Source organism: Triturus cristatus, chromosome 4_2, assembly GCF_964204655.1.
Source record: "Triturus cristatus chromosome 4_2, aTriCri1.1, whole genome shotgun sequence".
NCBI lineage: Eukaryota > Metazoa > Chordata > Amphibia > Caudata > Salamandridae > Triturus > Triturus cristatus.
The window spans coordinates 209,426,429-209,445,941 of NC_140586.1; the positions used below are offsets into that span (position 1 = coordinate 209,426,429).

The 19,513-nt window shown below is 48.6% G+C and overlaps 1 protein-coding gene across 1 annotated transcript in view; it reads left to right on the forward strand.

Annotated features, from left to right (window-relative positions):
- The first annotated feature begins 682 nt into the window (after positions 1-682).
- MEI1 (meiotic double-stranded break formation protein 1) overlaps positions 683-19,513 on the forward strand; it is a 2,222,673-nt gene continuing 2,203,842 nt past the window's right edge. The window contains exon 1 of the mRNA XM_085599901.1: positions 683-817. Within this exon, the coding sequence (XP_085456027.1) occupies positions 683-817 (135 nt within the window). The remainder of the gene's footprint in view (positions 818-19,513) is intronic.

Sequence of the window (19,513 nt, forward strand, 5' to 3'; positions counted from 1 at the left end):
TAGGATGTAAGAAGGTTGTGCAAGTTTTTAAGAGTTTCTCGTTGCTCACATAGGCGTAATTTCTGATTTTTATGTTTCTTGTGTCTTCATTGCTTGATTTTTGCTCCCAAAAAAAAGTGTCACTCATAGGTGTTGAAAGTCACTCATAATTACACTGAAATTAAAATGTCACACATAAGCAATCTGGAAGCTTGGACGCTATGAAGGACATCCGTATTCGGTGGGATAAGGGCACGTTTAAATATCAGTTTTTTCATTACTTTGGGAACTGAAACTCAGAATGACCCGCCCTACTGAAAGCCCTGCATACAAGATATGTTAGCATTCAGTGTGTTACTAATTTGTCCTTTTTGCCAAATTCTATTTGCCAGAGTTTTTTTTATATATATACATTGAGTGCCAGACTCATGCTCATTTCTCTGCCCCTTTCTGCTGCCGTCCTTTCACCCGTAATCATGGGACCCCAGAGATTGTTTTCAATTTCATGCACTAGCTTTGACATCTGTAGCCTGTGGCGTAGTGGCGTCATTTGAAGCATGGCGTCTTACGCCATGTGCCCTCGTGCGGCGCCATGGTGCGTATTTTACGTAACGCGCATCTTTAGGAGTACCTCATTGCTTCTTACGTAAAGTAGTTTCTGTCTTTGTATTCCATGTGGTATTCGGTGAGGTGAACGCTAATAATGCAGCCAGGCGTTGACGTGCTGTTCGAGCGAGTCCATTATCGCCATGACCCGCAATGGTTATTGCCCGGCCCGGCAGGAGGCTCACTGTGCTTGGCATGTGTCACCGAAATGCTAGAAGAGCCGGAAGTGTCGGTGAGAAGCCATAGGGGATTTGTGACTCACTTGCAAACGGTCGCAGGGTGTCTTGTCAGATACGAAAAAGTTGGACGGCCCTGGCCACTGAACTAACTGCAATTTATGGGGATTTAAGCGCTCACTAGGGTTGGGCGAGCGATCAAATTGTCAGGGAGAGTCAGTGCGAGACGTAAGGTGAACACTTGACAGTTTTTAGGTGGAGCCTAGGCAGCGCTTGCGCTGTTATTAGGTCGAGCCTAGACAGAGCTTGTTAGGCGATCTTTTGTCTGTACTTTGTGGGGTCTGACTCCTAATACGCTTTGGATTGGCTTTTGTGTGTGGTCTTTCAAAAAGCGTAGCCTGAAAATGGCTAATGGTGGGTGCATGTCTTACCTTCTTCACTTCCAGGGAGTATGGCCGCGGGTACAAGCAGCAAGACGCACACAGCCCCTGTGAGCAGTCAGGTGCCTTATTACCGCCGATAGTTCCGATTCACTTACACCCTTGTTTCCATTTATTCCCATCGATTCTCTAAATAGGCCTGTAAATAGTCTTACTGTCGGCGCCGCAATCACATTACCCGTTATGGAAAGTGTTGTGCCCGAATGTTTACTGTTTTCTCTACACCGGTCAATTGCTGACATGCTTTATTCATTCCTATATCGCCCTGAATCCTAGTTCATATACATATATTTTAATTCCTTTCTCAGCTCCTGATTCCCATCTCCAGATATTATTGCTCTGTCTGTTGGTAATTTCCCTAAGGATAATATCTGTTTCCTTACAAGTGTTGTTAATTTAAAAAAAGTACTGCTAATGCGTTGCAGCATATGATTGGATGGAATAGCCTAATTGTGGGATTAGTAAAATGTTCAGCTTGCTGCCTTTTGTACAGCTGGGCCTGATTTTGTTGGTCGCACTGTGCACTGCTGTACAATGTCGTGAGTACCCATTTTGCTGTGCTTCCTTTTGTTTCAGGTGTGCATACATTTCCTCTTAACATGGCGGGTATGAATTAGAGGTGGGTGGAATTTGCATAGTCGCGCTACGCAAAGCTCCGCGAAACGATAAAAAATCTCCATGAGGACGCCGAAATTCTGCGAACACGCGGAATTGCATGTTCGCGATGCTTTTTTCCTGTTTGCGTGCTCGGGGGGAAATATCTTGCGATCACGCATTTTGAGAAGGTGAACAAGCAAAAAATTCCGCTAAGCAGCGGAACGCAGAATTTTGGGCAATTCCGCGTTCTCCGCGGAATGCGAAAGTACCCATATTCCGCAAATTCCGCGAGCGGAACTGAATTTATCGCCCAGGCCTAGTATGAATGGTTACTCCAAAAGTCTAGCCAGAAATGCACAAAAGTGACACTGACCTCTTAGAAAAAAAATCACCTCAGAAGTTGCCATACAGAGCAGTTTTTGATCCATGGATGAGGTGCAGTTTGGCACCACCAATCATTCAATCAATCAATCAATCAATTCTTTATTTGTATCAGTTAATTAAAACCATTACAAAGGAGATAAAAACTTTAAAAACCACAAGTTAACACGTCCCAATGTGTAGATATAGTTTGTCCCGAAGTGTGGTTCCCCATTGAACCACTTTAACAAATGTGTTTACAATTTAATTTGGAAGTAATAAGTTGTTTTTTCAGTTGCCTGGTTAAATACAATAAATTGGACATGCAAACTAGATATCAAATGCAACCCATATAGGTCCAAAAAGCTATGGGAGGACTATTTGACCTGGACAGAATAGGATTTTAATTTGAGGTTTGCTGGGCTGACTATCAATTCGGTTACATGGTCCAATGATTATATCCTACCATGGGCTTTGAGGAGGTTGACCCCGCTCGCTTCTTATAAGACTAGCGCCAGTGTGGCCTGGAGTCTAAAATCTGCATGGACCATGGTTGGATCGAGAGCTCGCGTAAACGGTCTAGAATGCAGTAGCCATGGTGAAATGAGGACAAAAAAGAAAAAAAAAGGAAGTAAAAAGTTGTGTGACTTATGATTGCCTCTCAAAGCATAGTACTTTGCCGATGATAAACTGGTACGAGATCCACACAGGAAGAACAGGAAATAGAAGCCTACAACCAGTAGAAACAAGGAAAGGTAAAGTAACATGCACAAGGACCAATAAGAAGTGAAGACAATGTAAGGCCCTTTAGAGATATATATAATACAATAGATTTCACAAGTTTAACGCAAGTGCTGTGCAGGTGAAACCTAAAAAGTGAGTGGAGTCAAACCATGAAGCAGCACGCACTACCTAGTGCCCCTGGGGCACAAGCGGGCATCCACTTCCTCATCTTCCCGTGTTGTCTGTAAGCAGCAGACAAGCAGTGCTTTCACTTTTAAAAAGCGAGTGTAGTGAAAGCATGAATGCAAAGAGGAGTTTGGCAATGTTGCTTTCTCCTTGTGGCATCCTTTCTCTGGCACTGCAAGTCTGTATGTGTGACAGGCGTTACTTGCAGAGTGAGTGTTGAGTTTTAAAAAAAACTTGGCCCGTTCCTCCGTAGTCCCTTAGTTGTCCTTCTCTTTTGTTTTAGTTTGCCCCCGGGGCACAAGCAGGTTTTTGTGAAGCTGCATATTCTTACCTAGGACTATATAAAGAAGGGTCCACGACCCAGAAGAAAAAAAGAAAAAAAAAACAGGCCACAAAGTTTGTGTATGAGCAGATGAATTTAATAAGCTCTGCTTTGCGGCAACATTACAATTAACCGCTGGAATAAAGATTAAACAGGTTTTTGCAGATTCGTGATCCTAGGCAGTGGCTTTGTTTTAATTTAAAAATGGATCTCTCTATTGGTCGATATGGAACAACCTCAGTGTTTTAAACATTGATTTTGTGCAAAGTTTGTAGAATTTAATAAAGCACTGTGAAATTGTACAGGACAAACTGAGAACGTTGGCTTATGTTAGGTATAACATGACAGAAATCAACTTGTTCATGTAATTAAAACAGGAATCTCAGTAGGTGTTGTATGTAGTGGCAACCACTAACCCACATACTCGAAGACATGGGTCGGTTGTGAAATTACTTTGACATTGGGACTGCTTCTTTATGAAGTCCGGTATTGCTGCACCTGTTTGCGACCTTTAATTAGACAAACTATATGTTTTTGGTTTATGGGAAAGCTGTACAACATTCTTGCAGGCACAAAACAGATGACTGCTCCTTTACTGTACTGTGGAAAATGTAGATTGTATTCACATCCAGCACTGCAAGTACGACCATTTATAAGCATAAAACAAGTCATTGTTCCCTCACACAATCCTCCCTCTATGATAATGAAGATAAAGAAGGTGATTTTGAGTCCATTAAAAAATATATAAATACATGTTAAAAAAAATTGCTCCTTAGCGTTTGGATGTAGGTTGTATGAATAATATTGAAATCACTAAATACATGCATTCTAAGACTCTCAGTCACTTCGATGCATTTAGGCCCATTTAAAGTTGTGGGCTAAGGACTATGCATATCCATGATAAATGTCCCCCATTGAAACACACGGACTGGACAGACCATCCATCAAAGGTGATGACCAGCTCCTTCAAGTACTTTTTAATAGCCATTCTTCCTGAGAGCCTGCTCTTCTTGTCAACCACGCCTGTCTCTCCACCCATAGAGAGACTAGTACATTATACCAACTACACATTTCCGAAGGCAGCAGACTCTGGGCATCCCACTCTCCACTCAAGCACCACTCTGTGAAAAGCAACACCTCCACATCGTGAGAAACATAAGAAAGAGTCAAATGAATGAGGTATTTTATGTAAAGAGAATATGCGCGCAGTGTTACTGCCACTGTGACGTGGAACCTAAAGTGCGTGCCATGTCTGTGACCTCCCTTTTACTGCATGTCAGTCACCCCTAAGGTAGGCCCTAGCTAGCCCTATTGGCAGGGTGCATTGTAGGTAAAAGATAGGACATGTACCTTAAGTGTGTGACACGTCCTGGTAGTGACAAACAGCCATTTTGGTTTCTCACTACTGTGGGGCTGCCATCCCATAGGAATGCATTGGGGATTCCCTGATAAGTGTTTCAGTGGTAATTCCTGATATGAGATGCGCAGCGTGGTCAAGTTTGATATATTGGGAATAGTGATAATAAATGCTGCGTAATGGTGTGCGCAGATTTATTATAACTATTTTAGAAATGTCACTTTTAGAAGTTGCCATTTCTCTGTGCTATGTGTCTGCCTGCCTGATGTGAATTGCATGCCTGGCTTTTGAGTGACAGGGGCTGGTGAGGTGTGTGGCTCCAGGAGGGGCAGGGTGAGTCCGCACTAGGCTGAATGGGACATCTGCATTTGGAGTAGTGGGAGGAGTAGTCCCTGAATAGGTCTGTGCCTAGCCTGTGCAATGCTGGCTCCACCCCCTGTGGTGTGTCCGATGACGAGCCCCCACCTGACCAAGGGGAAGCGGAGCCTTGTAAACAAAGTGCTCAAATTCCCCCCTGAACCAGTTGCATCTGGTTCCCCCAAAGCCCTGTACTGCAGACAAAGGAAATTGTGATATAAATATAGGGGCTGTGACCCCATGATTGGAGAGCTGTTCCTGTGCTGAGGGGTCTGCCCCTGCTGCTGGGCTCCAGGAGGAACCGCCACGAGGCACTGCCTCCCTGCTGGAGAGCCCTGTGTGCTGGCCTGCCTGGGCCCAGCTTTGCCCCTCTTCTCCTCTAAGGACTTTTTTAGACTAAAGCGCCTTGAGAGCGCTCTGCTTCTCTTCCTGCAAAAGAAGAGCGTGGGCTTCGCAGTGCGGAGCTGCCGTTTATCTGGAGGGAATCCCGACGTGGGGATTCCCCCGCATTCCTACCAGGTGAAGAAGGAGCCCACCCCGCATTGTGCCTGTCGAGTGGGGCCCACCCCGCTTTATATTCTTATTTTATTTTTAAGCGGGTGCCCACCCCGCTTTGCCACCGTGAAGAGGAGCTGCCGGCCCGACCAGGAAGCCAGGCGGCCTTGCCTGGTTGTGGGCGGGCCAACTGGAAGCTGACAGGGCTGTCCAATCGCAGCGCGGCTGGCGCGGAAGTCAGGCAAGTCTGTGCCTGGGCGTGGGTGGGGAGCCCGTGTTGCTGGTGGGAGCCCCCGCGTGCTGAGCCTGTCTGTAGGTGGAACCCCTAACATGAGGAGACAAGCAGGAGGCAGCCGAGCCTCGTGGCCTCCCAGCAGCTGGGGGCTGCCAGAGGTCCACCACAAAGAAGTGGAGAGGCAGAGACTTCGCTCCGTGCCTTTCCGCCTAGAGGGACCTGCCCAGAGGTTAACGGTGGCCACTTATCCCGCTCAGCCCCGAGGAGTGGTGAGGGGGGCTAAGCCTTGTTTTTTTTTATTATTTGGGTGTTTCTTCCGCCCGGGCCGCGGTGGTGACGGGCCCCGCAATTCGAGCCTTGTGCAGCTGTGCTGCGGTGTCGCGGGCAGTTCCCCTTACTAGGTAGGGGAAGCATTACTGCAGCTGCATCTGCAGCTGGGGGCCGATTTGAAAGCTGGGTGCCAGAGGAGGTCAAAATGATCGACCCTCCCCCCCCCGGGGGTAGTATGGGTACGGCCAGGAAGGTTCCTGGTGATTCAGACCTTTGGAGCAGCAAGGTGACTATTAGGATGCACGGAGGATTGCGTGCATACCATATGTGGGGTGTCCTGATGTGATAGGTGCTGGGGGGATTGGCTTCCCAATTATTGAGGGTTCATAATATGTGCTCACTATTAGGGGGTACTAAGGTACGCTGCTGATCATGAAATTTAATTAGGATATTTTGCCTAATAGGTTTATGCTAGGTGTACCTGTACCAGTGATTACTGGTTGTTTCCACCAATTGTGAGATATAATGTGTTTTATGCACCCTGATTTATGCCTCTAATGTGATTTCTGCTTAGGAGGTTATTGCACAATATGTTTATGCTTGTGAGGTTATTGCGTAATGTGTTTATGCTAATGAGGTTTGGGCCTAATGAGTTTTATGCCTACTGTGATGCAGACATAGTGTGTTTATGTTGCTAGATATAATGCTGAGGTCATTATTGTGCCAGTAGTTTCTGGTTGTGTTTTACATTTGCTACTTGTGCTTTGTGATGGTTCTGACAGGGGCCCGATTGGCCCTGTCCTGTATATAGTCCCCTGTGAATATTGCCTAGTACCAGTTGGCACAGTCTATATTGTGTGATTACTATTCTAATGTGTTTTGGATACTACAAAGGCTATTTTTTATATAACCTTGTGTGGAGTTCTTTTGTGGTGTGCCTAGTGTGTTGCCACTGTGTGTGTGTGTTGCGCAAACGCTTTACACATTGCCTCTGGGATAAGCCTGACTGCTCGTGCCAAGCTACCAAGGGGGTGAGCAGGGGTTATCTTCAGCGTGTAACTCCCTTGCCCTGACTAGAGTGGTGGTTTCTGCCTGGTTTAGGCGCAAGCCCTAGCCAACCAGAAATCCCATTTCTAACACTTTGCTTGCACAAATTAAGCACTGGACTTGCGTTGTTGACAGAACAGTATTCATACAAAAATGTTTTCGTAAAAGCAGGGTTGTAGTAGGCTGGCTTAGTATATGGTGCACACTTATTTAAGTGAAGAACCTTGCACTAATAAATGCAAACCTTACAGTTATTTTAGTGGTCTTAGACAACCATAGAAAGCTCTCTAAGTGGTAGCTGTGGAGAGCATCGGCCATGTTTAGTCTAGAAGGAGTGTTAAGCCGCTTGTTTTACCCTAACTAATCATATAGGGTAGGGTAAACGAAAAAGATCCATACAGTGTATTATATAGGGGACGTGGCCAAGTGATGAATGGAGTGAGACGTGTGCTGCTGAGTCTCCGCTCCTCTGCAGCCGGTCATAGCTGATCGGCTGCCCAGCCGGGCCCACTTGATGACCTGCCAACCCTAGTCCTGTCCCTGCGACTCGTCGGGGAGACCCGGGTGCCCGTGAAACCGCTGAGGGGGCACCCTTCGAGGACCAGGTGCCCCGGATCGGGGCACACGCTGCAATTGTGGCCATCATCTTGGAAACCGCAGCTGGAGGCGCGCAGACGAGAACTTCCTCCCCTACCCACCAGCGCTCCAGAACTCTGCGGCGGTGCAGCCCTGCGTCTCCTCCACACCCTGACTGGGCAGTAGAGTCCCTGATCCGGGCAGCTGCTTTGGGCCTGCTGTCCCCCCTTTGCGGGCGCCCGGGCCGCACCGCCATTTTGCAAATACTGGAAGAGGCCCTGAAGACCTACGGTGCCCATCGATTAAGCCCCCCTCAGGGGGCTGCATGACCCAGCAGCTCCTGTAGTAACTCAGGGGGTGAGTGTAGGATCGCGCCGGCTCCTTGATCAGTGCGGGCCGCACTTGGGAGCCGCCTCCCCCTGCCTGATTATGGCACTGGTGGGGTCGGGCCTGGTCCCGGCAGCGGCCCCTGAAGACGCGGTCGGGGCATAGGAGGGTCGGACATCCGGCCCTACAAACTCTCTGGTGCCGAGGCTGTCCTGCCGCCACCACCACACAAGGCTACCTACAGGGTTGGGTGCCTGAATCCTCTTGAAACATCCATCCACTGACTGGGGCCTCCGTCTCTGCAAGCAGCTGCCGGCCTCCTCCTCTACAGCAAAGTGAACACCAGCTACATGCCCTGAGGTAGGGGAGATTGGTTGCGGGCCGTGCAGGCAGGGTTTCTGTCCCTCCCCTCCTCTGCATGTTCTCCCTGGACCTTCCCTTTGAGGCCTGGGGCCTGGCCTGCCTGATCTTGTGAGGGTGTGCGCCACTGCCTTGGCTGAACTGCCCCCCCCCCCCTCTTTGCTTCTGGGCTGTCTTGGCTAACCAGTCCTGCGGGGTCGTCACGCCTGGTTTGAGGGATTCGCCGGAGGTCCCCCCGCTTGTGCCACACAGAACCTCTTGCCTGGGTGACTGCGTCCCGCCTGCACTTGTCGCTGAATACGGGGGGCTGAAGGGAACCCCCCCCTATCTCTGGATCCCCCTCCCTGGGCAGACCCAATCCTCATAGTGACCAGCAAGGCACTGCAATAAACACCCCCACACGCTGAGCCTGCCAGCGGCCTGTGAACACTGATGCTGCTGCATACCCGGATACAGCCTGGGTCATAAGTGCCGCCCCAACCGCTTGGACTGCCACCTGTGTGTTTGCACAAACAGGTGATCCCTATACAGATACTTTGCAGCTGGAGACACCCCTTTGGTCATGCTACGTACTAAGCCCCATAAAGATGCCATGTCTACTCCGGCCAAAGAAAATCCAGTGGTCTCACTGTGGCTTAAATCTAACCCTCCCCCACCACCTACCTTTGAACCTCGGGGGGCACTGGCTGCTGGAGAGCCTGCACTAGCTCCTGTCACACAGGCCTACGTGAACACCTTCCTATAGGAAATCAATATGGAAATTGGATCCCTCAAAAGGCCCTGTCTGCGATAGCTCTGGCTGGACATCACAGAGATTGGGGGTCAAGTAGACGATCTTGAGCACTCTCGAACACGTGATCGGAGGTTCGAGAAAATCTATGGCGCAGGATGGTGGCGCTTGAAGACCAACATATTGATCTTCAACTGAAGCAGGAAGACTTAACGAAAAGGAGTAGATACAATAACATCCGCATCAGAGGAGTCCCACACGGAGCAGAGGGATCGGATATCATGTCTTTTGTGGCTGACCTTCTCCAGATGATTAGGGGTGACGATGATGCCTCCACCCCCATTGCTCTGGACAGAGCCCATCGCATTGCCAGTATCCAGGGGTGCTCAGACTTCATTCCTGATATTCTCACGGGGGTCCACTTTGTCGAGTAGGAAGCTATCCTACAGAATGTGCGTGGCACCACGGAACTGTTCTACAATAGCTACCTGATCCAGATCTTCCAGGTCATTGCCCCAGTAACACTAGTAAGGCAAAGACTTTAAACCGGTTACTGATATGCTCCCCTACCTCAACATCAAGTAACAATGGGGCCATCTCTTTGCACTTATTTTCTCCTGGGAGGGCAAATGTTGGGTATTCTGTTCTCTGCAAGATGCGAAGCAACTTCTCTAACTCCCGACATTGTCTAGGAATACCAGCCCCTCCCCTCCCCAGGCCACCTCCAGATAATCTATACTGCCTGAGTGGTCAACGGTGCCCCCGCAGCACAGAGCTCGTGCCAAAGAAGAGGCCTCATCCCAAGTGAATCAAGATATCATTAAACACCTTTGCACCATGAGTGAGCTCCACCCACTGGCCTGATCCACGACATCCTCTGAAAAATGAACGCTCTGTCTCACACCGACTTTACTTGGACCTCCCTGTGTACCTCCACTGGCCTGCTGGGTCGTACAGGCCCTAATAAATGGATTATACTGAAGACCTATCTGTTCCCACTGAGACCTATCCACTTTGCCCTGGTTACCCGCAAGGGGCCCACAGTTGTACTGACTCTCCACCCCAAGAGTTATAACTCATTGACATGCCCCCCTCACTCGTCATTAGCGAGCCAATGACAACTTACTAGCCGCCAACGTTCACTGTGTCCTTTAGAAGAGTGACTTCTTCAGAATGGCTCTTGTTTTGACCTCTGGGCCATTACAGGACAACACTAGTCTCTATAGGCCCTGTTGGCTACCCTGTGTTAATTCTAATGTCCCCCTCTCTCCCTACCCCTACCCTCATGCCGGGAAGGAACGAGCCTGACTAGGCAGCCTTATTATAATCCCCTTGATGCACTCCCCACACGGGGGTAACCCCCTATCATCAGGAACACTTGCTGTGCCCTTGCTATACTGCTCCCAGTGCTCACCCTCCACTTCCCCCCTCTTGCGTGATGCAACCCTCTTAATCCTGGTCCACACGCCGCAGCTATCCATCCCACCCACCAATATGTACATGACTGCTCTTGTTAAATTTCTATCCCTTAACCTTAATAGGCTTAACTCCTCCAACAAGAGACGCCAGGTCTAGCGCTATTTGCTTAGGCAAGACCCCAACATCATCTTTCTACAAGAAACCCACGTGCTATCTACTGACACACAACTTATGGCCCACCCAAAAGTACCCATGTCAGATTTGGGCATTCTCTTCCTCTAAATCAGATGGGGTTGCAATCTTAGGTAAATCCAGATTTGGGTCTGTGCCTTCGCGGGTGGTGCGGGATGCTGACGGTCGTTATTTAAAAGTCCAAATGAAACTAGGCGCCCGACCCCTAACCCTCCCCAACGTCTATGTGCCCAATCAATCACAAGATGTCTTTCTGAGGTCTTTGTTGAGAGAGCAGCTGCCCTGTCCAGATTGATGGGTGATCCTCGGGGTAACTTAAATTTTCATGTTGGCTGCCCTCAAAAGGGTTCTCAAAGACTTGGGTCTCATAGATGCCTGGAAATATAATTTTCAAAAACACCTGGGACTATTCCTTCTTCTCCCATGTCCACCGCTCATATTCGCAAATTGACTATTGCTTCCTTTTCCTCTCTTTGATACAGTCACTGGAAACAGCCTCTATCTCAGATATTTCTATATCAGACCATGCCCAAATAGCTGTCACCTTCCGGTCCCCTGGTGGGTGTCACGACTCCCCAATCTTCTGGCGGCTCCTGCCCCACATCCTACGTGACCCGGTTGATCTCTCCGAGATACGCAAAGAGATTATAGCATTCTTTGACACAAATGTACTCCCTGACCCGCCCGAACCCATTCAATGGGACGCCTTCAATGTGACTATTCGGGGAGTCTTCTCCTCTTTTACCATTGCACTCTCTCGTGAGGTGCGCCTAGTCAAAATAAATTTAGCCAAGGATATCAAGCAAGACTTTAGAACACATAGACAATATGACACCCTCAGGACAACATAAGAAATGCCTTGCCATGCCTCAAAGGCAGCTGAGGCTCTACCGAACAAACAAAGCTGACCGGCCACTCATGACACTCAAACAGAAGTTCTATGCTAGGGGAGACACAGTGGGGTCATGCCTGGCAGGCCGCCTCTGTATCCAATCAACTAGAGCACATATCTCAAAGATCAAAAAAGGGGATTATTCCTGGGCCACTTCCAAACGAGACAAAGGGCTGGCATTCCGTGCCTTTTACGAGGATCTTTACACTGAAACCCCCCCCCCCCACATACCAGAGAAGATATCCTCTTTCCTCACAGCATGCCCTTGGGAACCCATTAGCTGCCAACACGCACAGCGTCTAGAGGATCCAATCACGTTACATTGGCTACACCGGGCACTAAAGCACCTCCCGACTGGAAAAACCCTTGGCCCGGATGGTCTCCCCATCTCTTCCTACCGCATTTTTCTCCCCCAACATTAAGACCACCTCTTCAACACCTTCTCTGAAAGGTTGGGCCTCACCCCTACGATGTCAGAGGTGGAAGTTGTTCTCATCCCCAAGCATGGGAAAGATCCTACTCTCTGCAGATCATACCGACCTATCGCCCTGCTTAATACAGATGCCAAGATCTACTCCAAGATACTGGCGAACTGCCTTGAAGCATACGTCTCCGGACTGATAGATTCGGATGAGGTTGGGTTCATCAGACACCGCCAGGGGGCAGACAACATCAGCCGAATTGTCCATCTCTTCGAGAAGGTCCAACGCCGGGAAGTTCCGGCCTGCTCGGTATCCCTAGACTCAGAGAAAGCCTTCGCGTTGACTGGCAATTTCTGCGTGCGGCCTTACAAAAAATAGGCCTAGGCCGGGTCATGATCTCCAAGATCATGGCATCCTATCTCTCCCCCCACAATAAGGATTCGTATCAATGGCCAACTCACCCCCTCGATCTCCATATACAGAGAGGCACCAGGCAGGGATGCAAGCTCTCCCCTTTGCTTTTTGCCTTGGTGGTAGAACCCGTAGTCATCGCTATATACCTATCGGTGGGCATAGCCGGCATTTCTTTTGGAGGCTACAAACACAAAGTGTCTTTATTTGCAGACAATCTCTTACTTTCACTAACTGCCACTAGCTCATCCCTACCGGCGCTAGCCTCCCTCCTCCGCTTTTTTGAAAAAGCCTCAGGCTTTAAAATTAACATTGCCAAATCCCAAGCCCTAAATCTAACTCTCCCAACCTAAGAGGTACCCCATCTTCAATCCCTTGCACCTTTCCACTGGGCTGATCATTCGATCCGATACTTGGGCCTTAATCTGACCCCGTCATTGTCCTCATGGACTCGGGCCAACTGGCTGGCCTGAAGGGAAGACGTCCTGGAAGACTTGCGCCGCTGGAAAAAACTCCCAATATCCTGGCTTGGCCACCTCAACGCAGTCAAAATGTCAATCTTACGAAAAATACTATATGTGTTTCAAACCATACCCCGGCCTATTCCTCAAGTAGACATCCAAGGGCTTCAGCGTGACCTAAACTCCTTTATATGGGGTAAAAGTCGTCCTCGATTCTCTAACAAATTGCTCATGCTGGCCGAGACAGTCTTGCCTGTCCCAACCTCCTGGAGTACTATTAGGCATCCCACCTTCACTACATATCGGAATGGGTTATTTGCGAAAGCGAAAAACACTGTTTCCACATGGACCGTGCAGTTGCCTATAGGCCCCTTTGGTATCTGTCCTGGCTCCCTGGATCAGCTCGACCGCGTAGCGCATGTATAGCCACTCCCTCAAAAACAGTCCTGGGCATCTGGAACAAAATAGCAATTCCTAGAGGCCTCACATCCTTCCCTTCCCCCAATACTCCAGTGGCCTGCAACCCCATGTTCCCCCCAGTCCTACAGCCACGTTTATTCTTCTCATGAGGGGAGGGCGAATGCTGCACAATTCATGATCACTTTGAGGGGGATACCTTTAAAACCTTTGAGCAATGCAAGAAGTCCTTCCACGTCACAGAATCCTCAAGCCTACAATAATATCAACTACAACACTGGCTGCTCACCCCCAACTATATTCAGGGAGCAACCAGACCTCACACTCCCTTTGAGATCCTGGTCTGAGGATTCGAGGGCACCTGTGGCCTGATCTTCCGCACTTACAAGGTGCTGCAGCACTCTTCCCTCACTCACCCCCACACATATCTGAGGCAATGGTTAGCGGACTTGGGGGAAAGGAACTTTGGAAAGCTGGGAACAACTTTGGCGAGACATCCCTAAAATCTACAGGAGCATCCCCCAGCGCGAATCGGCTTATAAACTGATGACACGTTGGTATTATACTCCTGTACGCCTGCAAAAATGCTTTCCACTCTCTCCCCTCTCTGTTGGCAATGCCAGTCAGCGGTGGGGGACTCCATTCACATCTAGTGGTCCTGCCCAAACCTGACAGTGTTCTGGAAGGAGGTCTTAAGCCACATCAAGGATATTGTGGCCTTTCCCATACCAAGTTTACCCATGGTGACCCTGCTGGGCATCAGAACGTCCCGGCTCGCCGCCATGACTCATTCGACTGGCGTCTCATTGCCCAGATGCTAGGGGCAGCAAAGCAAACCATCGCCCTTCACTGGAAGAAACCCTCCGCCTCACCTATCTTGAAATTATTCCTGTGTCTCTGGCATGTCATGGCAATAGAAGTACTGACCTCCCGCCTTGCCCACACTGACACCAAATTCACTCACACCTGGCAGCCACTCATCCATCACTTATTCAAGCTAGAACACTCCCACTACACCCCCCCCCCCCCTCGGCTGCGAACCCTTTAACTTTTTGAGGACGCTCTTTTGCCATACACCCAAAGGATTCCTCGATCTGGCTCCTCCTCACGCAGATCTGTCGAGCGCCCCCCCCCCCCCACCCCAGGTACTACACTTTCCTTAATTAATACTGCCCAGGGCTTGTCCCCCCCCCCCACCTCCCTCCCATCGACATTTGCTTCCCCCTGTTCCATCCTGTCCCCCAAGTTGTGTTACTTGGTCCTTACCGAGGTTCCTCCCTACCCTGTTGCTGAAAATAATCCTATGCAACTCGCTTAATGTTGAGCTTTCAACTCAAATATGCCTTATGATGCATGGTATTTGTTCAATGTTCATGTCGCTGCTTCTGTATCAAGCCTCACAGCCTTGCTATATTACTTCAATGTCTTACGCTCTGCATGATGATGACTGTTTTCCTCTCTAAATCTTTAATAAACAGATTTATCGCAAAAATAAGTATATTTATTATACACACTCACTAACACATTGTATATCTCCTACTCAGAGATATCACCACAATACACACAATACTGCAAATGTAAATAGTTAAGTAAGCACAAATACACAGTGGTCTCCAGGGGAAGACCAAACCATATACTAAAGAAGTGGATTGCGAACTGCGACCAAAGTCGGGACTTGGACCAGAAGACTCCGAAGAGCTGGGGACCCAAGGAACCACCTGAGGTAGGTACCCAGGAACCCCACGGAGAATGTGTGCAGAGTGGAAACAGCCACGTACTCAATGCAAGTCAGTGCGAAAGTTGATGTTGCAGTTTTCAGGAAGGACCCTTCCCAGTGGACCCTGAAGAAACCCCATGGAGATACCTACACCAGGGAAGCTGGGTGCATAGGTGCGAAGTGACAGGAAACCGCAGTGGACCACATTGGACGACTTCAGGAAAGATGCAGCTGGCGAAGAAGGTGAAAGAGTCTTTTGGAATCCAATGATGGATTCTTGAAGAGGAGAACCTGCAAGTAGAATGGACAGAGTCTGTGCCACTCGGAAGTGACCAGGAGGCACGGAAGAGCAATGACCACTGATGACGAAAGATGCAGGAGTGATGACGGTGACCTTGCCGCTGCAGCTGGGAGGACCAGGTGACGCTGTGGAAGACCATGAGCTGTTCACGAGCTGTCCCATACCAGGAGTCAAGAACCAAGGGGTCGGTGTCTGGCGGCAAACAAACCTTGGCAGCAGCAACAGATGTGGTAAACGAAAAAGGTGCAACTTTGGGACCACCAAAGTCCAAGATACTCGCCAATGGAAGGAGAGTCGGAGCAGGCCCAAGCAATCAGGGAAGCCCACTGAAACCAAAGAAAACCCTCAAGAGGATCGACACGCCAAGGGCTTAGGAGTCGCCAGAGGACCTCGAGCAGCTCACCAAACATATAGGCCCACGGTGCAGCGCATGCGGTGAGAATGAAGATCTTGGCAGGTAGAGATGCTGGAGGCTGGAGTTTCTTATAGCCCAAAGATCTCTGGGGGACTGAACCAACAAGCCTTGCAAAGGCAAGTTGACCCAGTGCACAGTGGTTCTGTTCCAGCGGTGCGCAGTCGTTCTGTTCCAGTGGTTCCGATGAGGGATACTGGCCTCTAACTTGCTGAGAGGACAAGTCAGGCCTCAAGAGAGTTACAGAACCACCACCGGTGTTGCTGAGCCTTTCGGAATGTGTGGGACGTCAAGAGCAGCAGACTGGTCAGCTTCGTTGCGGTGCCTGCAGATGCAGGGGAGTGACTCCTTTACACCCAAGGGAGATCCCTTTGGGTGTCTTTGATGCCCACAGGCCTGGAGAGGAACCTGGAAGAAGCACAGGCCCAGAGGATGAAGAAGACTTGCAAAACAGTGAGACCAGGAGCAGCAGTAGTCTTCCTTGGTTCAGTTCCAGGCGAGTTCCAAGGTGCCCTGATGGTTGAAGTTGAAGTGGTTCATGTTTGAATCTTGTCCCATGACGGATTTGAAGAGCCACCCACAGGTAAGCCCTTAAGTACCCTAGGGAAAGGGTTGTAATGATTCAAGGATCCCTCCCAGAGGAGGGGCTGGACAGATTGGACGATTCTCCCATGTCCTTTGTCCAGTTTCACACCAGAGTTTGAGCCAGGAGCTCCCTGAACTGGCTCAGACTAAAGTATGCAAGAAGGGCACCAAATGTACCCTTCAAAGCGGTCTAGTGGTGCTGGCAAGCGCCCCTACCCCAGCCCAATACACTAAGTCCTGTCTAAGAGGTGGTCACACCTTCATGTGACAGGAAACCTATTGTTCTACCTTCCCCTGCTGGAGCCCAGCTCAGTAGCAAGAGGGCAGAATCGTGTCTGGGGTTGGTAGCCAAACTAGCTTACTGGCAGGCCCTGGAAGGCTGTTACGGGAGTACTGGGGGCTTCCTGAAGGAGCCCCCAAGTGCATGGAATCATGCCACCAACACTGGTTACGGTGTTGAGGTAGGATTCCAACATGTTTGATGCCAAACATGCCCAAGTTTGGCACAGCCAATATATAGTTAACCATTGCATAATGACGCATGGCCACTTTATGTATCAAAATGTCTGACCCCACTTACAAAGCCTGGAGAATTGACTCCGGAGTCTGTAGGGGGTGCCCTGCTCATGCAAGGCACCCTCTCACTTATAACCTAGCACCCTGCCTTCAGGATTGAAAAGCCTGCCTTAGGGGTGACTTTCGGGATTTAAGTGCAGTGACCTCAGATATAAGGAAACTTATATCAGACGTAAGGGGTGCCAGCACCATCTCACACAGGCTGCAATGGCTAGCCTGTAGTCACAATCTGAGTGGTCTCTCATGTTTGGCATAATACATGCTGCAGCCCATGGCAGACGAATATATGATGTTTTTTCGCATGCGTTTACAACGCATGCCATAATAACGCGGTCGTTACAATGACCGCGTTATTTCGCATACCGCTGCAACGCAAGTCGGAACAACGACTTGCGTTAGGGGGCGCTGGATGTTGGAATAGTATAATTTACTATTCCAACTCCAGTCTGTGCGGACACTAGGGAAGGTGTTGGATTTTAAATCCAACACCTTCTGCCCCCCAAAGCAAGTCGCTGTTCGGACTTGCGTTGTAACGGTATGCAAAATAACAACGCGGTCGTTGTAACAACCGCGTTGTTATGGCATGCATTGTTACGCATGCGTGGTAAATGCTGTTTACCATCGCAGACCCCTTGTGTACATATGCCCTGGGTACCTAAGTACCATATACCAAATACATACAGGAAGCACAGTGACTGGCGTCCTGGTTAGCAGTATCCCAGTCAGACTAGCCAAAAACACACTAATACTAGGCAAAAAGTGGGGGTAACCATGCTAGAATGATCCTAACTTCCTACAAATGTTATATTTGGGAATTGTCCCCACCCTTTGCTAGACAAACCGAGCTAATGCATTTGCCTCTTTTGTGCTGACTCTCTTTTCCTTTTCTTTCAAACCCCAAGCACGCATTATTCACTAGGGAGACATGGTGTCTCTAATGCTAAAAGAAAACTGTAAACTATACAAAATAACAAACAGGGCTTAATTTTGCTCCAAGGTGCTCTGAAGGTGCAGTACAGTTATGTTTGTACCTGAAAGAGTATCAATACTAAACATAAACAGTCTTCACCATCACAAAGTTAAATATAAACAGCATTCATCAACATGGTGTTCAACACAGAACAAATTAACCAGCATGATATTAAACGCTGTGCTTGTGATTAAGTTTCGCCTACACAGCGCTTTCTGTTATGTCACCCAGACCCCCTCCCTCCTCTCCGTTATGTCACCCAGCCCCCGCACTCCTCCGGTTCTATGTTGTTACCCAGCCGCCCACCCTACTCCTGCTCTCCTTTATGTTACCCAGTGCCCCCCTCTCCTCCCACTCTCTGTTATGTTTCACACCCTCCTCCCTCGTGTTTCTTGTTATACTTGTTAGCACTGTTTGGACATAGGTCGCAGCTCATTAGTACCGGTTCAACACCCAAATATAGCAATGACCAACAGAAAGGTGACCAGTCAACCTTTGCAAAGGGCAGTCCACTACACGGCACCACACGACACTGCGTTTTCAGTAACTTTTGAACCGTTTGGGCTAGAAGTTTTTTGTTGTTGTTGTTAAAATCTGCAGATTATGCATTTGATGATGGATTATGAGGCAAATCCATAATTGTGTGAAAATGCCGTTACTGCACATATTGACTTTCTCAAAAAACAAGTCATAACACTTTTACAAAGTTTCTGTGACTAATATTGCACAACTGCTCACCAAGCTAAAATTTACAACCCCAAACAAATTATAATAAATCACACAGACGAAACCTAATACATTTACCAATGCTTGTTTTTGTGGGTGTGCCAGAGGCAAGTTCGATCGGTCAGGCATAACTCGATATACCTGGGTCACTTGTTTAAACTATTTTAATCTTTTGGAGAAGCAGAGCCGTTGACTCTTCTTTTTGAGCAAGTATATAAAGGATATCCCATTGCGTTTGTAAGTGTATAGTCACATGCTGGCCTATCATCTTGGCCACTTTAGGCTTAATGTAAACATATGTTTTTCTGGCATCCCATAAGTCTTGCTGCTGGTTGCCAACAGTGTCAATTTTGACAGTGAAGTCTCCACTTATTAAAGTTTTCTCTGCTAGGTGATTGTTCCCAAATAGTTTCGATTTAGAAGACAACCATACATAAGATAAAGTCAACATTTATATAACTTTATCATCTGTAGCATTAATCTGTTGGCATTTTTATTAGGGTTTAGCATATATTGCATCACAAGAAACATTCACAATTATGAACCTGAATCATTGTATCCTAACATTTTGGGCCTTTGAAAAAGCTATAGTGCGTGTAAACTGTAGTCCATTAGCTGCGGAGACCTCTTGTGATGTCCCGAGAGACCAGTCTTCACCTATGTCGGTTCCGTCTGGCCCCCATGTAGATCGTCCTGGTCATGCCTACACCTACCGTCTCGATCAGGGTTAACTTTACCTCCCCACCTCGGTCTATTTAGCGTTCCCTTCTTTCTCAGATTCCCTATCATGTCGTGTAACTAGAACAACGGTATGTAAACTGCCAACTGGGACTATTGTCGCCTACGAGGCGGCTTGGAAAGGGCCCTGG